The sequence below is a fragment of the Falco punctatus genome (assembly GCF_963210335.1).
Source record: "Falco punctatus genome assembly, chromosome: Z".
NCBI classification, from domain to species: Eukaryota; Metazoa; Chordata; class Aves; order Falconiformes; family Falconidae; genus Falco; species Falco punctatus.
Genome location: NC_137586.1, coordinates 68,493,013 through 68,519,420, shown reverse-complemented (window position 1 = coordinate 68,519,420; position 26,408 = coordinate 68,493,013). Strand labels below are relative to the sequence as shown.

Sequence of the window (26,408 nt, the reverse complement as noted above, 5' to 3'; positions counted from 1 at the left end):
TGTGAATTTTCATCTGGCAAGGTCCTTTGTAATAAGATGTATCTGCCATAAACCTGTGAAGGTTAACCAATTAAAAAAAAATAAATCACAGAATGGCAAAATGCAAAAGTACAAAATTAATGGCAGGCCTGATGTTTCTTCAGATGCAATAGCTTTCCAAATGTTACCTATCTCCATAAAGAAATATCACTTTAAAAATAAAATAGCTGCAAACAGCTCTTCTCATGAGTCACAAGGAGCAAGAACACCTAACAGACTCCTTTACACAGCATCAATAACGTCTTATTTACCAGTTGTAAGTTATGAGTGATGGGTAATACCACTTGTTATCAGTCACGAATAACAACACTGAGCTAGAACTGTGTAACAGTACAGCAGTTTCACATCCAAAGGCAATGAAAATGTTGACAACTTCTGTGACACAGCATTTAGCTAATTACTTCAGACCAGAAGTTTCATTTCACCCTACAATCATCCCTCTGGGTGCTGACATAACTCAAAGAGCCACACAGTTTCTAGGGGTTGCCACAGTTAAGGTAATAGACTCTGTCCAATCCAATGACAAGAAGGAATTAATTTAGGCAGCATCTAAATGTCACTTTGCCTACTTCCATCTGTATTTTCAGGAGAATTATTACAGTGTGAATGCTCCAGAAAGGGGTCTATTTCAAAGGCATAGCGAGGCACCCATTTCACTGTATATGAGGCATCTCCCAGAGCTCCTGATGTCTCTTCACAGGAGCCTGGACTCTGCAAAGACATACAGTTGATCACTGTCCATGGCAAAACCACCCCATCCTGCTTCCCTCCCTGCAGCCCCTCCACACGCCACCTAACCAGCTGAGCACAAGGGGTGAAGAATGAGATATGCAGGTGCAGCATACAGCGCTGCTGTGGGAAGCTACAGCCACGCAGCAAAGCCTCCTCTAACCGGAAGAAAGTAAAGCCCCTTCCCAGGGGACCATAGCTGGCCATCCTCCTCACTGAGCAGCCTGACAGATGGGCACAAATTCATCCCACAAGTGAGGCAGCCAGCACTTCTCCACAGCAAAACCAGGCAAATACCGGGGGTTTACCATTAACTGTACCTGCAGGACCTCATCACACTCCCTGTCTATCATGCATGTGCCTATGTGAGGCATGGGTGTTGCCGAACCAGTTTCTAGCATTGTTGCTTCTATCTGCTTCAACAGCTGTTGGTACAACTCCAGGTTTTCCAGTCTGAAGTCCCAGTTTTCATTTGCTTCTTCCAGCTCACTGCAACCTTTCAGAAAAATGAATTGTTACTGTGAATTCAATCTCTAGCTAGAATAGGTAGGAACAAGCTGAATAAACACTTTCTCAGCAACACTGGATAAATTAAAATCATTTTGGCCTGTAGCTGACAAAAATCTAGGTGACCCACACATAGTTTTTATAAATTGACTGTTTTCCTTTACAGCACTTGTATGTATGGCAAAAAAAAAAAACAAAACAAAAAACCCAAAAAATCCATGCCAGAAGAGCAGTAACATTTGCAAAGAGGAAAAGGAGCTTCACAATGTCACAGCTCACTTCATCCAAGCAGCCATGACCATGCCCTTCCTTCTACCCACACAATACTTGGATTCTTAGAGACTGTGATACTTTCCCACAGGATTCCCCAAAGCACAAGACACTACTCAGAATCACAAGCACCTTTGTCCCCTTTTCTTTTATTTACCAGCCCTTTAAGTTTTAGTCCTGTCCTTGGCTCCACGTTCTTTCAGAAATCCGTATTGTATTGGATTCATGTCCGTCCCTGACTGAAAGCAGTGCAGATACCTGCAGCCTAGGCAGTCAGCAAACCGCTGAAAATACTGTCCTGGCACAGACAGCGGCCGGGAATCTTATTTAGAGGGATTGTGTGATTTGCTGTGTAAGCTTAAGACATGGAAGAAAGCAGGGCAGGGTCCCAGAGACCTGATACAATAGAACCTACATGTATAGAGGAAAGCTGGCAAATCCTGGTAATTTTACACCTTCACAATTTCTTCTGTCACATTTTGGAAAGGAAATTGCATTAGGACCTCGCACATCCAGCAGTGATAGCTACTGAGCGACAATCATCTCATGTATAAACTATTATATGGTTACTCCTTGAAACATAAGACTTTTAAGACCGCTGAATAATTTTTAGAAATCAGTCCCTAATTTAAGACTCTGTCCTTGAATGAAGTTATTGCCACCAGATGACACCCACGCACCCCCTGAAACCCATTCGGTTTTCTCTTCCAGAGGATTTTACTACCTTTAATTGTATTTGGCGAGAACAACGGCTGCCTTCTTTCGTCCTTATGCCCCTGAGACAGACACGCAGCCCGTCAGCGGGGCTTTATGCCGCACCCCGAGGCTTCATGCTGCCCCGTCACTTCCACTGACTTTCCCCACAGCTGCAGGGGTTGCGGCTGCTTCCCGGGCGGCGTTTCCCCAGCCTTCAGGGAGCTGTACGCCCAGCCCCTGCCAGCCTACCTTCTCCTGCCGCATCTCACCTGGATGTGGCGAGACCCGGCCGCAGAAGGCCCAGGACAGCGGGGCGGCCCCAAGCAGAACCCAGCGCTGGCGGCGGGGGCGGACCTGCGGCAGCCGGGCCAGCCCTGCCACCCCGCTGCGGGCCGCACCCAGAAGCAGCGCGGCAGCCGCCGGGTCCCGCTCCCCCTCCTCGCTCCGGGCTCGCTCCCCCGCCTCCAGCAAACACCCGAGGCAGGGGAAGCGGGAGGGGGCGGACCAGAAGCGGCGGCGGCGATCGGAAGGCTCCGCGCCGGCAGCGGGAGGGCTGCAGGCGCTGCGCCGGGGGAGGCCACGGCCGCCGCCCCTCGCCCTCGGGCGGCCCGTCCGTCACGGCGCGCCGGGCGGCGGCGCGGTTCGGGCTGCCCCGCTGTACCGCCTGCAGCGCTGCGGGCCGCCCCTCGCTCCGCCGTAGCGGCACGGCTGGCCTCGCAGCGCTCCCGGGGCGCGGCCCCTGCCCGGGCGGCACCGGGGCAGCCGGCGGGGAGCGGGAGGAACGGCCCCCGAGCCGGCGGGGGGCTGACGGGGGAAAGAAACCGCAGGGCAGCGGGAGAACGGAAACCCAGGGCAGGCCCGGACACCGCGCAGCTGCCCCTGGCGTCTGCCCCGAGCGAAGGAAAAAGGAAAAGGGGGCGGGGGGCTGCGGGGTGGGAGCAACCGTCTGTGCCTGCACAGGTTTGGAAAGGCTGTGACCAGCCGTTTGCGGCTGTCTGCGTGAGGGCGAGCACAGCGAGGTAACAGGGATAGAGTCATCGCTCTACCCTCTCTGCCTTTTGCCCCCTGAAAACCCTGAACTCGTTTTTATGGGCTGTATCCTGGTTTTTAAAAGACTGGAAAAACAATTTCTACAGCAAGGCAAGACCCCTACATGCTCTGAACAAGTGCTTGCTAAGCTGCTAGCGTTAGTACAGCTTGGGAGCATCAAAATGAAAAGGTCTGTCAGACTGCCCTGTAGCCAGGCAGCCAGCATCAAAGGACATGGCTGGCCCAGATAGGGGGCCAGCAGGTTGTAGAGCTGGAAGCAGCCACAGTTCAGAACTGCTGCTAAACATGACAACTACATATGCAAACCTTCCTCTGACCATCAATGTATAGAGCGGATGCATCCAGCTGTTTGTAGCTTCGTAAATCTCATGTTCAAATAGATGACTGACAGGTACTGGCCTGATATACCTGCTTTTTAAAGGCAAGGTAATAAAAGACCACTGAGCGATGGGCTTGCTCTGGAAGGATGCGAGGGGGGAGCCCAGAAGGAAGTGCTACCATTGGTATTGCATTTTCCACTCTGTTCTAGTCCATCTTTACTCTCAAGCATTTAACAGGTCTTACCTTTCTTTCTCTTGAGTCTTCTCTTTTGTCTGTTCTGTTTAAAGCTGTTTCTAAAGAGGTTATAGGAAATTTCATTTGAAACACCCCCTGTACCACTGGATGTAGCATTGTGGGCCATTGTCCTCTCAGAAGGCCCTGGGATAGGAATGACTTGCATTTGGATTCTTAGTATGAACCCTACGCAGTGAAATGAACCAGGGAAATGCCACAGTCAGCTGAAGGTTATCCACCCCTAGCTGGGGAAACATCAAACAGCTGGGAGAGGACAGTTTCTATGGCAAGAAAAAGACAGGTGAATAAGCCCTAAACGGCAGCATCAGTCACTTCTCTGTTCTTTGTATGTCCCTCCAGTGCTGTGAACAAAGCAGGAGCTCCTCAACCACGCTGTGCTTGAGCTCAGCCTCCAGTGTCATGGTTTAACCCCAGCAGGCAACTAAGTACCCCTTACTCACTTCCCTCCCCCCTGCCCCCAGAGGGATTGAGAGTAGAATCAGGAAGGAGGAACATAAAACTTGAGGGCTAAGAACAATTTAAGAATTGAAATAAAATAAAATTAAAACAGTAATAATAATAATAGTAACGACGACACCAATTACAACAACAATGAGGGAGAAGGGGAGAGGAATAAAACCCAAAGGGAAGGGGAGTGGGTGGGGAGTGATGCACAGCACAATTACTCACTACCTGCTGACCAATGCCCAGCCAGTCCTCCAGCAGAAACCAGCTGGCCCTGGCAAGCCCCTCCTGATTTATACATTCAGCATGATGTCCCATGGTATGGAATATCGCTCTGGCTGGTTCATGTCACCTGCCCTGGCTGTGTCCCCTCCCCATTTCCCGTGCTCCTCCAGCCCTCTCGCTGGCAGGGCCCAAGGAATTGAAAAGTCCTTGACTGAGTATAAACATCACCCAGCAACCACTGAAACCATCAGTGTGCTGTCAGAATTGTTCTCACACCAAATCCAAAACACGGCACTGCACCAGCTACTAGGAAAAAAACCTAATTCTATCACAGCTGGAACCAGGATGCAGAGAAAGGCGCATCAGCCCTCAATTACAGAAGAACAGAAATAACAACTGTTGAGTTTAATATTAAAATAAGCATAGAGGTACATTAATTTTTTCCTCTTGATCATGCATTGTGCCCTCCCAGAAAAGCCCAGATTTCCTAAAACAAAGAATGCAAACTTTCTCCTCCACAACCCCCCAAATTATTATTCTCCCTCCAACCACCTGCAAAGCCAGTATTTCCAGGCAGAGACACAGGCCACCCTCCCCTTTAGCTCTGTGCATACGCCCAAGTACCACATCCACACCTCAAGAGGACATAAATAGTTCAAAATAAATAAATCATATGCACAATCAAAGAATTAGTTCAGTAATGAGTCTGGGATTCTGGTTTGACATTATACCTTCCAGCTCCTTATTTGGTATGGAAAGGAAGGACACCAATTGTTCCTGTTCACTTCTATCAAATAAGTGAAGTTGGTTAATTTGCAGCTAAATGATCTGTCAAACAACCTACTTTGACTTACCAGGGATCACTTTTGGTTTCGTTGATCCAGTCTGCTGCAACAAGAAGATCCCTTAGGGTTTAATTTCCTTGTAACAGGGTGGAAATCTCAGCCTTCAGGCTAGTCACACAGCTCACCCTGCAGGGTGCAGCTACCAGATGGGCCAGTAACAGACACAGTAGAGACCAGTTCATGCTCAGCAGCTGACTTCACTTTTCAAGTGCCTTTTACAGCTTTCACTCTACCAGTGACAAGCGATTTTAGGACTCAAGCTCTGTCTAGCACAGAGAGAGTGTGTTTAGGGACTCAAAAATCATTGCTGCAGATGGGTAGGAAACACCCTGCACCACAGAAACACAGTCCTGTGCTTCATCTGAGAGCACAAGGGAAACAAACTCCTTGCCTGTCACTTGTCCAGTCTTCCAGACTGATGCACTGCTCTGAAACAAAGCTGGCACAGGGAGAAAGCACCTGCATACAGGAGGTGGGATGACACCTACTGAGGGGGGTGGTTCCAGGCAGTGAGTAGGGACCAGTCACACCACGCTGGAGATGCACCTAGTGAGAGCAGGTGGCTCTCCCAGCCTTGTGTCTACCTGTGTTGTGTTTGCAGGGCAGTGGTAGAGTGAGCTGTGGCCTGTTGAATCTTTCACACCCATGTCCATGGTGGCTGTTTTATGCTGCTCTTGCAATCAGTGTTTGGGTGCTGCGGTACAAGTGGTGGGTTGCAGTGGATAGGAGGGTGCTGCATTGTGTCATGTGAGAACAAGCCATGGCACTAGGAATGCCTTAATCTGCTCACACTGCTGCAACTCGTGGTGCTGAGCAGTTTCCTGGAGATCTTTCTAGGCCAGGCTGTAGGAAAAGTGTCAGGTTTTGCCTCTAAAACGCTTGTGGCACTTGGAAGGATACCCAAGTGACCTACCAAATATCCTACTTTAGAGTGCAGTCCGGTGGCTCATGGTGGGAATGCTGCTGCTGTGGTCCATGAGTCACATTTTTCTGCCATTTTCAGAGCAGAGCCTGTGGCTGTGGTTCTCAGCTTTAGATTTTGTAGGTCCAACTTTCTGCAGGTTGCCAGCTGTAGAATTTCCCCAGGACCACCAAGCAACTGGATACATGGCAGAGAGTAGAGCACCAGAAGTGGTCCTGAGGCTGATGGCCAGCCTTAGCCAGAAATTAAACTGATGGGAGCATAAGCAAAGAAAACTGCCAGGCGTGGCAAAGAGGTGATGAGAAAGTGTTTGGCCAAGCCTGACCTGTCCCTGGAGTAGTAAGGCAGTAATGGGAGAAACTGCCAGAGAACAGTTGTGGAAGGAGACTACTGGGGAGCCTGAGGGTGACAGATGGCAGAAGATGTTGAGAGGGGGGAAATGCTGATTTACCGGTGTTGCTTGGCATGGGTACACAGTCAGCAAATAAGGGTGCTAAATCAGCAAGATGGGGGCAGGGGAGGAAAGCATGAATGGGGCAGGTTGATTATTTCAGAGGGGAAAAGTGAGAGGAAGGGAATATCAGGCCAAAGACATTTACTGGGTAGACTGAGTGTGTAAGGATAGTTGCTGCAGGGACCTACACAGTGTGTGTGTGTGTGTGTGTGTCTGCGCACAATGGTCTTTAGCGCAGCCACAGGTGCCCATTGAGCACATATTTAACCACATTTCTGAACCCTGGTGGTTTCTAAAATATCAGAAAGTTAAGTAAAAAATTTACTGAATCGTCTTGGAAAGTCTTCACCAAAAGATCACCCCTCATCCCTAAAGCATATGCAAGCCTTCCACTGCAAATAAATTGTTCCATGCTTCAGTAAAAAGAAACATTTTTTTAAAATGCAGTTTAAAAAGTGCTATTAAATACAATCTTTTTCACAACCCATTAACACTTTCCCTTTGCTTGACTGAGTCATCTAAGCACTTAAAAAAATTCCCAATATTTGATGGAGACACTAACTGGCCAACAGTTAAAAACACAAAATAAGCACCGGTATTTGTGGGAGCTTTTTAAATACTCACACATACACACCTGCACCTTTTCCTGTATTTGGAACAACAGAAGCAGCTTGCAAGTGCAGCGACCGCTGAATGCTGAATGCTGATGCTGAACGCGAGGGAGGACACAGCTTTGTGTCTCTAGTCCTATAACAGCTTATGAGCACAAGACGTAGCTCACACAAATGATTCCACCAAAAAGGATGACTTAACATGCCCAAAGCAAAGTATTCACAAGACACATGTCAAAGCATCCTACCTAAGAGACATTTTCACTAGTTACAGGGGTATGTTATGGAGGAAAATGAAAAGGCAACAGACTTAAATCCTTTGTGTTGAAATTACACCCCTTCACGGCCATTTTCGTGTGTAACACAACCAGTCGCAACTAAGAACTCTGTAACTTAATCATGGAAGAAAAATTTTGAGTACTAGCGTAGACGAAACACCCCCTGCTCCGCAGGTGAAGGAATCCTTACAACCAGCGCAGCCAGCTGCAGCCAGCCGGAACCGGCAGGCGATGGCGCTCACCTCCTGTCTCCAAGCCTTCAGCGCCGTCTGCAGCTCAGCACGAAGTCCATAAAGAGAAACGCATTAAAATATAGTACTGGCTAATGTTACTTAATAGGAAAGAAACAAGCCTAGAGCAGACCTCAAAGTAAAACTTCTAACCAAACGCACCATCATGGCTGTTCTTCAGAAACTGAGATTTCTGCTTAATATCTGCTTATTACTTAATATTACTTAATATCTTCTAGTTGTCAGATGCTGAATATTCTTGCTCAGAACTCCAGTCTTTCCAGGACTTTTCTGAAGCTGCCACCTTTCAAAATTAACCCTCTCCTGATATCTTTTTTCCTCCAGATATCCCTGGTAAAGTTCCATTAAGAGGTGAGGGTCTGCCCCACAGTATTTTAGTACCTTGCCTTTTCTCGTTGGAACTGAGGTCAGAATCAGGCCTGAAATCAGAATACTTGGGTTTCTTTTTTCCCAACTAGATCTTAGACAGCAACAAAACCCTGAGGAAAATCACTAATACATTGTGAGTATGACCAATGAAAACCTTAATAAAGGATGGGAATAAGAATTAAATATTGAATCAGAAAGAAATATTGGTAATATTTTCCCTTTGTAGATGAAATATGACAATATTGTAGTAGTGTACAGGGAAATTTACAACCCAAGACATAATGGAGTAATATAAGGGGTTCAGTAAGCTCCACAAGTCTTTTCCACACTGCTCAAAATGGGAAAAATATCCATCTTGATTAAATAATTTCATATAATTCATAAAATCAAATGTGGTTTTGAATAATTAAAGAAAGCACAGAAAGCTCAGGGCTGGAAGGTACCTCTGGAGATCATCTAGTCCATCTCCCTGCTAAAGCAGGTTCTCATAGAACAGGCTGTCCAGAATTGCATCCAGGTAGTTTCTGAGTGTCTCCAGAGATGGAGACAACACAACCTCTCTGGGCAGCCTGTTCCAGTGCTCCGGCACCCTCAAAGTAAAGATGCTTTTCCTCATTTTCAGGTGGAACTTACTGTGCTGCAGTTTGTGCCCACTGCCCCTTGTCCAGTCACTGGACATCTCTGAAGAGAGCCCGGCCCCATCCTCTTGGCACTCACCCTTAAGGTATTTGCAGTCATTGATGAGATCCCCTCCAGGCTAAAAGGGCCCAACTCTCCCAGCCTGTCCTCATGAGGCAGATGCTCCAGTCCCCTCATCATCTTCGTACCCCTCCGCTGGACCCTCTCCACTACTTCCCTGTCCCTCCTGAACTGGGGAGCCCAGCACTGGGCACAGCACTCCAGATGGGGCCTCACCCCCATCAGGGCAGGGTAGAGGGGCAGGATCCCCTCCCTCCACCCGCTGGCCATGCTGCTCCCAATGCCCCCGGGATCCCACTGGCTCTATTGCCCACCAGGGCACACTGCTGGCCCATGGGCACCTCGCTGTCCACCTGCACTCCTGGGTCCTGCTCCGCAGAGCTGCCTTCCAGCAGGTCAGCCCCAGCCTGTGCTGGTGCATCGGGTTGTTCCTTCCTAAGTGCAGGACCCTACGCTTGCCTTTGCTGAATCTCCTGAGGTTCCTCTGCGCCCAACTCTCTGGCCTGTCCAGGTCTCGCTGAATGGCAGTGCAGCCTCCTGCTCTGTCAGCCACTCCCTCCAGGTTTGTATCAGCAGCAGCTTGCTGAGGGTACACTCGGTCCCTTCATCCAGGTCACGGATGAATAAATTGAACAGGACACAGCACTGACCCCTGGGGAGCACCACTGGCTACAGGCCTCCAGAGCAGCCGTGTTGCTGATCACAACCCTCTGAGCTCTGCCATTCGGCCAGTTCCCAAAGCACCTCACTGCCCACGCATCTAACCCGCACTGCCTGAGCTTTGCTATGAAGATATTGTGGGAGACAATGTCAAAAGCCTTGCTGAGGTCAGGGTGGACTACGTCCACCGCTCTCCCCTCGTCTACTGAGCCAGTCATTCCATCCTAGAAGGCTGTCAGATTGGTCGGCATGTTTTCCTCTTGGTGAACCCATGTTGCCTCTACCTGATAACCTTCTTTTCCTCTCCATGCCTGGAGATGAACTCCAGGATGGGCTGTTCCATCACCTTTCCAGGGATGGAGATGAAGCTGACCAGCCTGTAGTTTCCCGGGCCCTTCCTGCCCTTTTTGAAGACTGGAGTGACAGTGGCTTCCCTGCAGCCCTCAGGCACCTCCTCTGTCCTCCCTGACCTTTCAAAGTTGATTGAGTATGGCTTAGTAATAGCATCTGTCAGCATCCTCGGCAGTCAGGGGTGCATCCTGTCAGGACCATGGTTGGTATCAGGTTTGCCTAAATGATCCCTAACCTGATCCTCCTAGATAAAGGGAATATCTTCCTTTCTCCAGACTTCCTCTCCTGCCTCCAGAGCCTGAGAAACCTGAGGGCTGGTCCTGGCAGTGAAGACTGAAGTAAAGAAGGCAGTGAGTAACACTGCCTTCACTGTGTCTCTCGTCACCAGGGCACCCACCTGATTCAGTAGTGGGCCCACGATTTCCCTAGTACTTGAAGAAACCCTTTTTGTTCTTGACCTCCCTTGTCGGCTTTAATTCCAAATGGACCTTAGCCTTCCCCATCACCTCCCTGCATGTTCTGACAACATCCCCATATTCTTCACAAGTGTACTGTGCCTTTTTCCCCATCCCATAAGCTTCCTTCTTCTGTTTCAGGTTTGCCAGAAGCTCCCTGCCCATCCATGCAGGTCTGCTGTCCCCTTTGCTCAATTTCCTACTCACAAGGATGCACCTGTCTTGAGCATGGAGGAAGTGATGCTTGAATATTAGCCAGCTCTCTTGGACTCCCTTACCTTCTAGAGTCCTAACCCATGGAATTCCTCCAAGTAGGTCCTTGAAGAGGCCAAAGTTAGCTCTCCTGAAATCAAAGGCTGCAGTCCTACTTACTGTCCTGCTTCTTCCACACAGGATCCTGAACTCCACCATCTTATGGTCAGTGCAGCCAAGGTTGCCTCCAACCTTCACATGCCCAACCAGCCCTTCCTTATTTGTGAGTACAAGGTCTAGGAGCACATCTGGCCTTGTTGGCTTCTCCACCACCTGTGTCAAAAAATTACCATCAATGCTCTCTGCAGGAACCTCCTGGACTGTGTGTGCCTAGCTGTGTTGTCTTTCCAGCAGATATCAGGATGGTGGCAGTCCTCCTTGAGGACAAGAGTCTGTAATCATGAGGCTCCATGATTACGTGTCTGTAGGAGGCTTCATGGACTTCCTCTTCCTGATCAGGTGGCCTGTAGTAAACCCACAACAGTATCCCCCATGTTGGCCTGCCCGTTAATCCTTACCCATAAGCTCTCAACTCATTCGGCATCCACTCCTAGGCAGAGCTTGATGCAATCCATTTGCTCCCTCACATAAAGAGCAACTCCACTACCTCTCCTTGCTGGCCTGAATTTCCTAAAAACTGCATAGCCATCCATGACAGCATTCCAGTCATGGGAGTGATTCCACTGTGTCTCCCTGACTGCAATGGCCCTGGGACCGCACATAGAACTCTTATTTTTCTTGTTTATTCCCTGTGCTGGGTACATGTTGGTGTATAGGCATTTCAGAAAGGTAATTGAGCATGCAGGTTTCCCAGGAGGGGCAAAAGAGGATCCACCATAGCCACACACAACCCTGAGGGAACTGGCCTTCTGGTACTCATCTTGGGAGGCAGCTAAGGAAAGCATGTCACTGCTCTGGTTGGCCTGGTTTATTCCCCAGCTGAATGTGATGGTGTAAGCATTGCCATTTTGGATCCTTCACCCCACATCCTTCAGTTTAAAGCCCTCTTCACAAAGCTGGCCAGCCTGCTGCCAGATATTCCCTTGCCTCTTCTAGGCAGATAAATCCCATCCCTCCCTAAAAAACTATGGTAAAAAAATATCCCATTGTCATAGACCCAAACCTCTCACAACGGCACCAGCTATGAAGGCAGAAATTGATGTGTTACATGTCTGTTTCTGGCTGCACCCTTTCCTCTTACCAGTAAAACGGAGGAAAAAATAACTTGGGCACCAAAACTTTTCACTGACACCTCTGGGGCTTTACAGTCTTCCTTGATTCTGCCCCAGTTCTGGCTTGCAGTGTCATTCGTGCCCATGTGGAAGAGTATCAGAGGACAGTAGCCTGTGCCCTTGCAAGCTGTGGTACCCTTTCAGCAACATCTCAGACCTTAGCTCCTGGAAGGCAACGTACCTCATGTACTTTCTAGTCTGTCCAGCAGATGGGTGCCTCAGTGCCCCTTAACAGTCACCTACTATGACCACCCGATGTTTCTGTTTGTTGTAATTGTAGTGTGTAGTGTAGTTTCTCCACGCAGACCTTGTGGTGTCTGTAGGTGTTAAAGCTTCATATCTGTTCTTGGTTGTGATGCTAGAGGGTAGAGAGTGAAGCAGAGTCCTGCCGTTGTGGGTCACCAGGGTCCAAGGTGACCCATTCTCTGTGCTGCCCACTATAGGAGCAGGGTCCTGAAACCACCTCTCTGTTTCTGTCTTGGCCTCTCTAATACTGTGCAGCCTTTTAACCATCTCCTGCAACTTGGACACCTAACGTAACAGATCATCAGCCTGTGCACACCTTGTGCAGGTACTTACCTTTTCTTCAGGAGAAGGATCAGGGCACTCATGGCGACCTGCTGCCTGTACTGAAGTCTCCTTCCTTACTGGTTCCATCTGGGTGGACACATCAGACATCTCAGGGGCTTCCTTTGTAGAAACATTGCTTTTGACTCAGAGGCAAGTGCCCGCCGTATTGGCAGAGACCTAGAGCAGATCCCTGGGCTGTGGGCCTGCAGGCAGGGTGCAGGGTCCTCCCACGCCAGCGGCCATGCCACGCACTGGCTGCTGCTGCCATCCCTGTTTGCCTGCCCTGCCAGCACGCTGCCCAGGGCCTGCTCCATCTGCGCGGTTGCTCCTGGCAAGGCCCAAGCCATGTCAGCCTGGTTTGCAATAGCTGCCAGCTCCTGGTGCTGGCTCTTCCCCTCTGGTCTCCCTGGCTCTGGGAACCCTCCTGTCTGCCTCGATCAAGCACTCAGCCGCAAAACTTAACCGTTGTTATGTCTCACGGACTGAATGATCCTGCAAGCAGAGGCTGCCAAAGAGACATTAGATACTTGGCAATGCACCTAGCCCAGGTGCTGCATCGTATTTTGAAGAATGTCTGTGCACTCTGCAGTAATGAAAGGATTAGGAATTGCAGCCCGCTTCGCGTGTTGTCTTCCAGCAAAACCTTTATGCTCTTCTGCCACAATGGAATCTAGCATCTGATCTCACATGACATTACTTGCTATTTAATGATTGCATTTAGTTAATTATTAATTAAACATTAATTAATTATTCTTTGCATAGTGGGCTGTTACTGAGTAACTTATGAAAATGGGCAGTTTAAAAGATGACTTTAGGTTCATTCTGTAGAAAAAAAAACTGCTCAGAAGGCTATTAAGTTGACTTTCAGGTCTGATGCAAGTCTTGATCACCAGAGGGAGTTACAGCATAACATGTTAAAACATTTCTCAGGTGAGTACACAGGTGAGTACAAGTCTTCCACACAAAACGTGAGGGACTACAGATCTAATTAATTTTGTATTGATATACGTAGTTGATGTTTCTTAACTACTTACTATACATATCATATTATGCACTCAGGACCGTCAAAGAGGTCTTATGGGTCTCAGTGCAAAAGAAACTCTTGTTCCTGGGTACTTCACTTTCACCAGCATTAGGCATGGAAAGCAGGAACACGTGCATGTTGCAAAGTGTTGAGGGTGTGGGAGGAACGGAGGATCCCTGGGGAGCAAGGTGGGGATGCATGTAAAAAGCCAGGTGGGGAAAAGGGCACTCTGGCTCCCACAGGAACCTTACTTGCTGCCACATCCCCTTGTCCCTCAGCAGCCCTGCTCCTCTGTTTGGATCCAATGTAATCCTTAAACAGAGGCATCAGCCCACAAGCAGCCTTTTTACAAAAGATGACTATGATGGAAAGAAGGCCTCTGAAATTCCTGGGTTTTCTTATTAATATGTTCTTGAGTTACAGAAGGGAAATCCAATTACCCGTGGAAGAGCTGCTACCCATTGTTCACCCTGTCACTGCAACCCACATGGTGCTCTGGCTCACACTGTCTGGCATCAGGTTTGCATGACAAGCCATGCCAAACGCTTTTGCAAAGCTCCCTAGTGAACTTTATGGCCCTTTGTCTGGGCTATCAGAGAGAGGAAAACAGCTGCCTACTACTCTAATCTCTCCCCAGAGGCAAACTGAGGTTTCTGTGTTTTGTGGCCCAGGTCTCTGATCATAAGACGAAACGTTAAGTTTCAGCTGCCATATCTGAAGATAGACAGGGAAGCTGGAAATTAGGCCAGGCATAGACATTTTAAAACTGGTTTTAATGCTTGCTTGTAAAAAGTTTCAGATAGCAGCTTGTGGTTGTCCCTAGCTTACACCTGCATTCAAGAGGACACTTTCTGAGAGTACCTGGTCCCCAAACCTCCCTCAGAAATGGAGCTGGGGGAGGAACAGCAGATGGAGAAGGATGTACAAGCTACATTCCACCATCTCATCACCTTTTCACAAGCCGGCAGTATGGATATCAGGCCATAGAGCAGGATTCACGGACAGGATATAAGGAAGCAGTAATATTTAACTTTACCACAAAATTTTAAAAATATTTACCACAAAGTCACTCTCTATGAGAGATGCAGCAACCAGCTCTGTTCAGAGACCCCTCTGTTATTTCTGACCATGACCCTGTGATGTCTGTTCAGTCATTGTGTCCTATGATGTCAGAAATCAATCTCTCAAATACGCTTATTAGTTAGTCCTACTTGAGGTCTTCTCTCAATAAAGCCAATAGGATTTAGAAGGATGATATTTTCCTTATTTACTCTGAAATAACTAATATGACCAATTTGCTGAATTAGAATAGTAATTTTTATGGATAGACAATATACAAGAAAACGAAAAAGGAATAATTTTATAAAGAGCATCAATGAAATAATGGAAATGAAGGCTTGCAATAAAAAGCAGTATACTGTATCACAGGTGAGTGAGCAGAGTAAAGGAAGATCAGGTTATTCCACATGAACATGAATGTATGAAAACATGTAGTCCTGTTCCTTGCTTATCACACTGGGTTATCACTTCACAGCAAGAGAGTCACTGTGAGTTACAGGCATTAGTGAAATCAGTATTTGTATCCTAACAAATACATCTGTCTCGTAACACGTGAAAGACATATTTTTCAGAGCTCTAATTCCTCTTGTTCAACACACAGAAGTCACACAACCCAATGCAAATAGAAAGATTCACACTCAAATTGTTATTTCCCTTTGCTACTTGTCCTTTTTATAAATTTGCCGTTTGACAAGGCACGCCGATCACCTATTAACGCCAGCATTAGAGTGTGTTACCCTGTGGGAAGGGGAACGTGTGGGTTAAACTGTGAGGCATGACATTTCTTCCCTTTGTGGTCATAGGACCACTGGACAAGCGGGCTGGCAAGGACCATGGGAGGTCTCCACTCCAACCCCCTGCCCAGAGAAGGCTTTGCCATGTGGCCAGATAGGTTGCCCGGGGCTTTACCCAGTAAGAGATCAATGCCCTCCAAGGATGGAGGTGGATCCAGCACTTGCTTTTGTTGTTTCCTGCCTGTCCCTGAAACTCTTCTCAATTCAGAATTCATTTCAGCTGCCACTGATAAAAGGAGTGCCTTCTCCTGGTTACTGGAAGGATTCGTACAGTGCTAAGGAAAAAGAGACTATAAAGTATATTGCTTAGGCAACACATCTCTGAAAAACTAATAGCTTACTACATAATGATATCACTACAAATAATACTGAGTTACAATTCTATTGCTTGTTATTACTTATATTACCATTGTATTACTTCACAACAATACCACTGCAAGTAATATAGACTTGTATTTCTATTGCTTATTACTATTAGTATTGATACACAGTTTTATTGTTGTGAAGATAATTCATAAATCAACCACAGAAGCAGTTTCTACTTGCATCATTTCACTTTAAAAAAACCCTTTTAAGGCTGTTCGTAGCACACTGCAGAAATGTTCTTAAGCTATCACCTTTTATTCACTATAAGGTAATTAGGTTTTGATGGGGAGAAAAAAAAAACAAACCAGGGCTGTGGTGGTGTGCTCCCTGCCCCCCTCACCCCACCCCCAACCTGACCTAGCAATGAACGACTAGTCAGGTCCAAGTGGAGCTGGGAGTTTGACCTGAGCAGCATGCCTTTCTCACAAACCAGATAACGGGTACAGTTTAATAAGCAAGACGACTGGGTGTCACCCAGGGCAAGGCGGGGGCCTCGCAGCCTGGTATTGCTTCAATGAAGGCCGGGAAGACTCCCTCACATCTGTAACTGTAAATCTGTGCTATAAATCTGCCTGTACCGAATCCTCCCTGTTCCACACTGAATCATCGGGCCCAACTGACCTTCTGGAGTCAGTACCTTGTGTAAGGGCCAATCAGCACAAAATAGTTGATTTAATCCCACCTCGCCACAAGTATAAAATCTGGAATTTTAGAGTTGGTTTTTTTTTCCTTCGGGGATGAAAACTATCTACGGGACAGGTCAATGGGCCTGGGCCTCTTTCCTCCCCAAGCAGGGATGCCTCTTTAGTAAGATTTGCTCCTCTGACTGTGTCAGATATTACCCGGGAAAATATTGCTAACAGAATTGTTGTACTCCTAACTTGAGCTCAATTTTTGCAAGAACTGTATTTTCCAATGGCAATTCCAAATTTGTTATATCTGTTACCTTAACAAATCATCTATTTTTTCAACTTTGTGAAACTGTTTCAGTGAAAGTCCTTAACTGGACTGTGACAGGCAAACATTGACTCTCAAAGTCCTAAACCTGGGCCCCGACAGGCAAATTAACTCCAATAAGTGGGTGTATATTTAATCCTTCAGACTTAAAACTGTTGACCAGGTCCGAGACTAGGATTGGATCTAGCAGCACCTAGACTCCACTCTGAGAAGGAGTTGAGAAAGCAAGGTGATCCTCTCTGAACATCGTGACTCAACGGGAGGGCTGTCTTCCCCTCTAGCGCTGGCTGCTTGTCACATGCACTCTTAACATGACAAGGCCCACACTGGACTGGTATGTAAGCCACAAGGCTGCTATGCAAAAAATTCCATTTTGTCACATTGCTACTGAAGCAAAATCTAAACTGGGTGTTAGGGCAATAGCAGTTAAGCATATTCGTTGTGGCAGACAGTCCTTTTGCTGAACACTCAGAGCCGTGACAGAGGATAAATAAATGAATTCCTTAGGGGATATGTGACAGAGGAAAGAAGCATAATTGGGCGAAAAAGTTAGAAAAATGTGATTGTGGTAGAGTGCTGAAGAAGCGTATAATGCAACTGCTGTCAAGGTGTGTGCTTATTGCTGCACTTGGCACAGCTGTGTAATTAGCTAGTCTATTAAGGAGAGATGCTGCTATTAAAAGCTCATTGCTGGTTCAGACTGCCAACCAAAGCAAGAACTTTGATAGCATTAAACTCAGTGACAAACCAAGCACCTCAATGTCGGCAAATATTTGGCACTCACGTTTTCACTCTAAAAAACTGAACATCATCACAACTAGCATCAGAGCTGCCACAAAAAAAGCTATACTTGGATGGGGCCTGCATAAATTACCTGCTTGTCAGGATTTTCTTTCTCTTTGAAAAAACAGTAAAACGTACAGTTTGGTGAGCATCTTGGTTCAAAGGCCTTGGAGACTAAAACCTAGTGTTTATCATTAGGATGTGTGCTGAGGCAAGGGGAAGTGCAAATGCCTTTGTCTGCACCAGCCTATATCAACACTTAGGATTCACCATAGGGTCTGAGGCATGACATTGTGATGTGTCAGGAGAGGAGTGTGGCGCAAGTGGGAGCTGTAGGTGGGGAGAGGCAAGCTGTCAGGGCTGGAGCCAGGATGGTGTGTGCATCCTCCTCAGGCACTTTTCTGTGCTGAGGACCTTGGAGCTCCCTCCTTTTCAGGCAGGGTCTACTTTGCAGCCCCCAGGGTACACTAGAATTGAGGGATGGGGTTGGAAAGGAGTAGATTGAGGGAAGGGGCTTGAAAGGGGAGGCCAACCTTGATGGATGTAATTCCTGCTGTTGTTGGCATTGAATACATTAAACTATACCCTGTGTGAAGACCTGTAAAGTATTTTGGTTCTGGTTTAAGGGAAAATCTGTGCTGACTTCATAATTATCAAAAGGTGCAGCAGTTAGTGGCTGTAAGTGGTGTGTATGATTGAGTCTGATGTTTGATGTGCAGCTATTTACTTCTCTTTCTTTAGTGCTAAATGAAATTTCTTTTTGACAAAGGAAAATTTCTGTTTATTTTCAGCAGTTCTTGTCATTCTTAATGTATCTTACACTTCTTAACCTATTCTTCTAGTGTCTTACAAAGCTTGGACGTAGTGGTCTATCAAATGTAGTTCTAGGCGTTTGCTTGTAAAATACTTCTAAAAAAACACAAGAGCATGCTGTTTGTCTCCAGCAGTGTAAAAATAGCTGTTCCAGAAAAAAATATGGCCATGTTCTTCTGTCAGTTGGCCTACAGGACTGAAAAATGGGGAATAATTTTATCTTATTTTACACTGAAAATTATGTAAAACATCATTATGAAAACTGTAGGATTTGGATTCAGATGAAAGAAAACCTTACAGAGTACAACTGGGAAAAAGCCTGCTGAGATACCTGCAAGTATCTCAAACCCTAAAGTGTAAGCCCTTCATCTGTGTGTCTGACAACAAAATTTGACCTGAAGTGCAAGCACTGCTTTGAGGTTAATGCCAGCTGTGCTCAGACAATTTTGTGAAGTTTTCTGACATTCATGGGTTCAGTGTAGAACTGGACATCTGTAGGATAATTAAATTCTCTAACATGGCAATATTTAAGGCTGATGCAAATTTTGGAAGAGATGTGAATGCCGTGCTTCAGATCTGTCTAATCTCTATCAGTTAGAGATCTGAATGGGTCACAGAACTTAATATGAGGGCCTTGCACCTTCCGAGGAAATGGTACTAGTCTCTGCTGGAGACAGGATGCTGGGCTAAACCAACCTCGTATTTCATCTTACATGATAACTTCTGAAAACTCTTAGAACTTGATTTTGCCTTTTTTTTAGACTTGAGGCCTGTGGTTACTTCCTGAATGTTTCTGTGTGGCTGGTTTCTGGACTTCTTTGATAACATCATATGCCTTTTTCACAACCTCAGTGGCTCCATGCATTCAAAATGTAATTTCTCTGGGGCAGCATCTGTCTCTTGCCACATGGTTGTACAGTTTCCAGAGGTGGTATACAAACAAAAAGCAGCAGCAAGCCGAATTCTACAGTGTGTCCATTCATGCTGTACTACAGAAAACTATGATACAATTGGAGGTTTCCCAGCTGAAATTACATTGTCTGCATCTACCAAAAACTGTATGCTCTGGAAACTGTAATCCATGTCCATTTGTTCAACAAAATGTAACACAAGGACAAGCATGTCAGTAAACCTTCACACAGGCTCAGCACACAGAAGAGCTAGCACAGCCTTCCTTTGAAAAATATATCCCATATATAATTTAACCTATTTTTTCTGAATGAGTAAACTCTGTCTTCTGGTCTGTATTTTCTATGGGAGGAAAAGGTATGGCATTAGACCACTTTTCAAAGAGCACTTTTCAAACTTTGAAATAATTTGAGGAACACATTTTGTATTGGTTTTTTTAATACTAAATTGAGTTGGTGACATTATAGGGCTTGCTTTCACTGTATGAGTTAGACTTTATGTGCCTGTGAACTGTAGCTGTGGGTTGGCCATCTGGAAAAACAAGCCGCTCAGCAACCTTGTAATTTGTCTTTTGTCTGGTTTCTGGTACTGTGGGGTTTTCTTCAGGTTAGTGCTGAGCAGACACTGAAAGGAAGCATTTCTTGAAAAAATTTCCATTTTCTAAGTGGCATCTTCCTCAGTTACAAATTAACAAATAATGGAATGCTGCTAAAAGCTTTTGTTATCAGCATTTCTATATAATTTGATCCCATAAGAGAAAATGTCCTTTCCTTTCCCTTTGCTGAGACCCCAAAGCAGGAGCAATTCACAGACTTAACAACTCTGGAAAAAAGGCGTTTTCCTGTGTTGAACCAAAATGTGGCTGCCTGCCACTTACCTTGGTGGAAAGAAAGTACTGAGAGGACACACTTAACTCTGTACCTCTCCATCTTTCATGTTACAACAAGTCATATTTGAGAAAACATCTTCTCTATGGAATCCTATCTCCCTATCCCCAGTGGTGACCAGATCTGATCAAATGGAGGCACTGACATGAGACTTAAATGATTAATGCTTAATTGATTAGGTGAGACATAAACCATCAGGATTGCCTCTTGAGGGGATGCCAGTATTTAAAACCCAAACAGGAATTATTTCACTTACTGTCCTAGCCAAAATTCAGAGCTTGGCTCATTTTGTTCTTCCTAAGACTTCTAGTGCTTGGTCAGCTGGAGCACTGCTCCACCTCAGCTCATGAATTAACCAAGAGGCTTGTATTTCACTGATGATCTTAGTGTATGTAAGGCTACTATATATGCTCTTGATGCAAAGGCCAGAACTGACTGTTAAGCTGACCTGGTCGGACATCCTGTAAAGTGTAGGCTTTCCACCTTTTCCAACCACTTACTTTCCCTTCAAGTCAAATACTTTTTATTTAAACTACAAACATCACTTTTGAGGGAGACATCCAACTTTGTTTAAAGACTTCAGAGTAATGAGTAATCCATCTCTTCTCTTGGTAAACGCTTCTATTTGATCTTATTGTTAAAAAAAAAGGTTCCTTACTTCCAGTGGGGTTTTTATTCTTCATTTCAGTGTTATTAAAATTTATAACACATTCACCTGCAAGACTAATCTATCATACGTCTCTCTCAGGTTGACCATAGGCTCTGAAAAAGCAGGTGTCCTGTTTCACCTGGGATAGAGTTAATTTTCTTCCTAGTGGCTGGTGCAGTGCTGTGTTTTGGTTCTGATGTGAGAACAATGCTGACAGCACACTGATGGTTTGAGTTGTTGCTGGGTGATGTTTATACTAAATCAAGGACTTTTCAGTTCCTTGGGCCCTGCCAGCGAGGGGGGGGCGGGGATGATGGGGGGGGGGGGGGGGCGGGGGGACGGGACACAGGAAACTGGGAGGGAACACGGGAAACTGGGAGGGGACACAGCCAGGACAGGTGACCTGAACTAGCCAAAGGGATATTCCATACCATATGATGCCATGCTGAGTATATAAACTGGGGGAAGAAGAAGGAAGGGGGGGACATCTGGCATTATGGCGTTTGTCTTCCCAAGTAACCGTTACACGTGACGGAGCCCGGCTTCCCTGGGGATGGCCGAACACCTGCCTGCCCATGGGGAGTGGTGAATGGATTCCTTCTCTGCTTTGCTTGGGTGTGTGGATTTTGCTTTACCCTTTTCACCCACCTTTCCATTTTGTTGTTATTATTATTGCTATTGTTATTGTTGTTGTTCTTAGCTCTTTATTCTGTTTAAATTATTAAATTGTTCTTATCTCGACCCTTGACTTTTACATTTCTTTTCTGACTCTCCCCCCCATCCCTCTGAGTGAGGGGAGTGAGCAACTGACTGCGTGGTGCTGGGTTGCTGGCCAGGGGCCAGGGTTAAACCACGACAGCATGTCTCTATGGGGCAACCCCTCCCCAGTGAAAGCTTGCAGGACAGGTTTCTCAAGACAAAATTTTATCTATGGAGATGCCAAAAAACTCACTTAAAAATATCCCCTATACCCATAACCAAATTCTATTCCATTTATGTCCCATCCTGAAAAAATAAATAGCATTTTTGTAGGTTAACATCCAAAGAAGAAATGAAATAACAATCACCTATTTTTGTAGGGTAGAGCAGACAAAGTGAAAGAAATGATCAAGCAATGTCTTGTTACTTCAGCTGCTGTATCCATCTTTTTGCTTATGTTTTATCATCTTACTCTGCATCTTAACCTAGTATATGAAGAAGCTGCAAATGCAAGAAATGAAGATCAGTTTTGTCTCATCTTCGTCTAGGCTGGCTTTTGTCATTCATTTCTTGTAAGGTCCAATGAAGTCAGGCTGAGCTTCATAATCTTATCAAAACAACTTTGACTTAGAGAAATGATCATCAGAGGTAAACCAGGAGCTGATGAGTCACTCAAGCATCTAAAGTAAATAAAAGACAAATTAGGAATATATAGGGTTTTTTTCTTAAAGCTTGCAGTACTTTACAAAGCAATTTCAGGATTGGAAAATGTGGGATCTCTCTTGTGTCTGATACTTTCCTTGTGTCTGATTTGGAATCCTCTCTGCATCTCTGAACACAGATGAAGACATAGGCGTAGTTTTGCATGTATCACAAAAGATCCTAATTTGAAATTTAATTGACTTTGTTAATTGTTCTGGTAAAGTCAAGACTGTGAACCCAATTTGTTGTTTTGTTATGCCTACTTTATGTCTGTGTCATTCTCTGATTTCGCCAGTGTTGTTCATTTGAAAAAAGAGAAGTGATGACACAGAGCTGAAGTGGAACAGAACCTGAAATCACAGATCTTCCACATTGGCCTTCTTCAAGAGATGTGGCGTGTTTATTCTCACTTGGAGTCTCAAAAATAGGACAATGTCTTTGCAAAATATTTGATGTGACTTTTCCACAGTTGATGGGCAAAAGGTAGGTATCACTGAATGTAATTCTGCACGACCCTTTACCCAGAAACACAAAGAACAGTATGTTCATCAAATTTTATCTTCTGTTATTTCAACAAAAACTGAGGAGGAAGTGACTAGGAATAGTCAGAAGGATACCAAACTTTAGCAAGAGTAACTACAGTTTTGTCAGAAGAGATACATAATTTACAAACCTTTTTAGACATCATAGCCTCATCTTTTGATTTTTTTTTCTTTTGACAGCTGCTGTGCACTGCATTCCTTGTTGGCTTATATCACAAGAAGATGGTTAAATTGGTAGATCATGAATTAGCAAAGCAAAGCTCTTCTACCACTGCCATAAGCTACCTGTGGCAGCACAGGCAATCCAACAGGTAGTACCTTACGCCTGTTCACAGACATGAAGGCTGGAAGCCACTAAAATGGCAGAGAGTGCAAAATATGGACATTTATCTTCAGGCGTTAATTATGTCATAGGTTCCTATTTTAAAACTGGAGGTAATATGAAAGTTGTGTGAGGATGATTGGGATCTAAAAAATAAATAGGACAGGGAAACTGTATGTTTTTTCCATGTGTGAAAAGCAAGCCATTTTGCATCTGGTTGAATATTCAAGAAATACTCAATTATCAGCCTTATGGAATAAGTACAATTCCAGCTGAGATTAAGGTGAGATGTAGGTGCTCAGCCTCTTGGAAACAAAGATGCAATAGCATCAGAAGTAATACTGCTGCTGAAGGAAACAATCCTCCCTCCCACTGAGGGATTTGCCTCAGCGCTGCGTGCATGCTCAAGAATTTTCCAGACACCATAGAGGAAAAAAAAACAACCCTACTGATTTTTGTCTGTAATACATAAAGAGTTTGCCATGTAAGGACCTGAACTGTCTTGGTGCTTGTTAGTATATACATATCCTGTCTTTATCATGGGGGTTAAGTGTAGCTGCCAAGATCTGTTCAACTTTTTGATATGTGTTTCTCTCAATGGCACAATATAAAACCTGTTTCTTGAAGCAAAAGCATATATCATGCTTCACTGTTTCAAGGAGTACTCTTCTTAGTATACACAAAGCTAAATTTCGTTGTCCAAGTAGTGTACACAGAGTAAGGTATTTTCCCAGCAACAACCAGTGAGAAGAAAAGCAACGTTAGCATTTTAATGCTACTAAAGTTTGCTGTGGGACTGGAGTAGTGTTAGATTTTCTCACTGCTGGTTACAAAGACAATAATTACATTGATGTCCTTGACAGCATAGTAAAGCAGAGACATTCTTTTATCATGTTTCTTAACAGCTTGACACTGAGGGATTACAAAATGAAAATATTCCTTTGAAATCATACAGCAGCAGGTCTGTTCAGTTATGCTGTAAAACAGCTGACATAATAGTACATAGCTGAGTAACCTACTCATGCTGGCAGGTTTGCAATGCAAACCACAGTTTTGCTTCATAGTGGTCATATAAGCATGGTATGTCCTTAGTGTACCCAGTAGCCATTGAAGGAGCTTGCTGTCACAAAACCAGTTCAATTAATGGGTGTTTTGCTGGGTTTGAGTAATTTGTAGCCTGGTTTACTTTGAGTAGGTGTGGTATGGTGCACATGTGATTTGTGAGGCAACATTACTTGTCTAGCACACATCATGGTGCAGCACTACTACTGATTGACAATCTCCCCCTTTCGTCTTTTTCTTTTCTTTTTTTTTTTTTCTCCCAGATGAGGCCAGTTTGCAAAGCAAGCACCTCTCACTGCTAAAAATGGTAATTACAAAAAGGACTTTCAAGGTAATTTTGTGGGTGCCCTATTCCCACTGGATTTCAGTGGGATTTGGGTGTTTTGTTCTATTTGGGAACCTGAAGTGAGCGCATGGGACAAAATAAGTTGCTGATGATGAATGGTCAACCTTCTTCCCATTACAGAGCCATGCCTGTTGCACGCTCTTTCTTTAATGCAACTGTTAAAAATGGCTGGAATCCACTACTGTAGTTAGTGTTGAAAAGAAATAGAGAAGAAAATATGGTTTGAAGTAATTAAAACAAGCAGCATTAGAAAAAAATCCAGATCTGTGTTAGTCTGTCTTAGCATCACTTGTTTGAAGAGACAAATAAAATATGGTAAAACATTACTCATTTAAATAGCTTTGAAAAATGTGTTCTGCATTTTCCTCTGTATCTTGCACAGAGATGAACAGATTATAACTAAACTTTTACTGAAGGAGATTACATTAGACTTCTTGTATTCTTGTGGTCTGAGTAAAGTATGTAAATAATAATTGAAATAGTAAACACTGAAATGGTAAGGTTTCATTTTGGAGTTGGATTTGGTTGCAACTTTTGCCTTCCAGAATATGCCCAGATGTTTATTCCTTCAAAGAGCAAGGAAGTACCTGAAGGTCCTCACTTGGTACATGAAGGTACCTGCACTTCGTAGCAGCTCCAGAAAATTTGTTATTAAGCTTCAGCCTCCAAACTCATTTTACATATGTACTAATCTGAAACTGAACAAATTGACCAATGCTTCTCGCACATAACCAGGTGTGCATGTCTTTTCTGAGAAATTTGGAAAGCATACCCGTACCCCACTGAATATTCTGTTGATATCAAACTGTAACAGAGTAAAAGAGGATTCCATCCCTAAACAAATACAAAACAAAAATAAAACAAAAGTTGGGGGTTACTCTTTGTAAAACCTTCATCAGAAGGAGCAGATCATTGCTGGGGAAAATGTACACTCACAAAATCCTGGTGGGAAAAATACTTGGTGTATTTCCATAGAGTCCAGTTACCTCTACACAGTAGGTTGGATTAGTCAAAGCTGTCAGGTGTAGTAGAGTTCATATTTGTAAGAGAAGGCAAGTTTTCACTCATTTAGAGGCAGATCTTCATGATAATCCTTTCTGCTTTAGCCACTGTGTCTTCTCCTGCCTGCTTTTCCAAGCTCATTAGCATTATTCTGTGGCAAGAGCGGGGAGCAATTACTTTTGTGCTCCTTTCCTTGAGCTTTTATACATATTTCTATATACATATTTATACATATAAATATATATATTTATACATACAGTCCAGTGTTTAGGGCTGTCATTGTCTGAAAATCAGCTGCACCTTCCCCAGCTGACCCATGCCCCAAGTGGGTCATGTAATATCAAGCATTATGTTGTGTCTTGCTGCCCTGAAGTTTCTGGGCTTCAGGGGAAGCTGAGGACAAATATGAGCTGTACTGGCTTATATATAGTATTTGCTTTAGAGCTTGAGAAATTTTGACCACAAAAGATGTGAAAGGAAGAAAATAATAGGGACACAAAAGGAAGATAAAGAGCCATTCTTTACAAATATTCTTTACACAAAAGGAAGATAAAGAGCCATTCTTTACAAATACAAAAAGCATTTGTAAAATAAATAGTTAATTTTCTCTCAGGTATTACCATGTTATCTAAGGAATAAATTATACCTTGAGTTGTTCTGTTGGGTTTCTGTTTAATGTTCCTACTTCAGTAAAGCTTAAACACATGTAACTGGAGGAGGCATTCTGAAGGTGATCCTGCCCAAAGGCTAAGCTTTTACAGCTATTATTATATATTCGTTCTTTACTAATTCATTCTTGGACTCACTATTTGTAAATTAGCTTCTTCCTTTGTCATATTTCCCCTTGCCCCATTTTTGTAAATGAACTCTGAAAGAACTGTTTTCTCCTTCTTCTCCTGCTTGTGTCTGGCAGTGTTTCAAACAGCTGGTTCTCCAGCTTCTGCGAGGACTATGTGTTTATTTAATTAAGGCTTGCAAGGAACAAGGGAGGGAAAGGTGTTTAGGAC

At 44.8% G+C, this 26,408-nt stretch overlaps 1 protein-coding gene and 1 long non-coding RNA gene across 5 annotated transcripts in view; one reads left to right on the top strand and one right to left on the bottom strand.

The window, feature by feature from the left end:
* The window catches only part of RIGI (RNA sensor RIG-I), a gene marked incomplete at its 5' end in the record, with an annotated part of 28,175 nt that extends 15,582 nt beyond the window's left edge, over positions 1-12,593 (bottom strand). Inside the window, 4 exon segments of the mRNA XM_080372621.1 lie at positions 1,089-1,264; positions 2,511-2,703; positions 10,804-10,956; positions 12,495-12,593. Of these exon segments, the coding sequence (XP_080228747.1) occupies positions 1,089-1,264; positions 2,511-2,703; positions 10,804-10,956; positions 12,495-12,593 (621 nt within the window).
* Positions 1-25,915, top strand: part of LOC308056985 — a 153,529-nt gene extending 127,614 nt beyond the window's left edge. The window contains exons 1-4 of one of the 4 annotated variants that reach the window (XR_013925058.1): positions 21,333-22,610; positions 22,850-22,980; positions 24,317-24,384; positions 24,945-25,915. This is a non-coding gene — a long non-coding RNA (uncharacterized lncRNA). Of the gene's footprint in view, positions 1-21,332; positions 22,611-22,849 lie in introns of those variants that run through there. The other 3 variants (XR_013925057.1, XR_013925059.1, XR_013925056.1) reach the window with 3 other exon arrangements.
* The last annotated feature ends 493 nt before the right edge of the window (positions 25,916-26,408 follow it).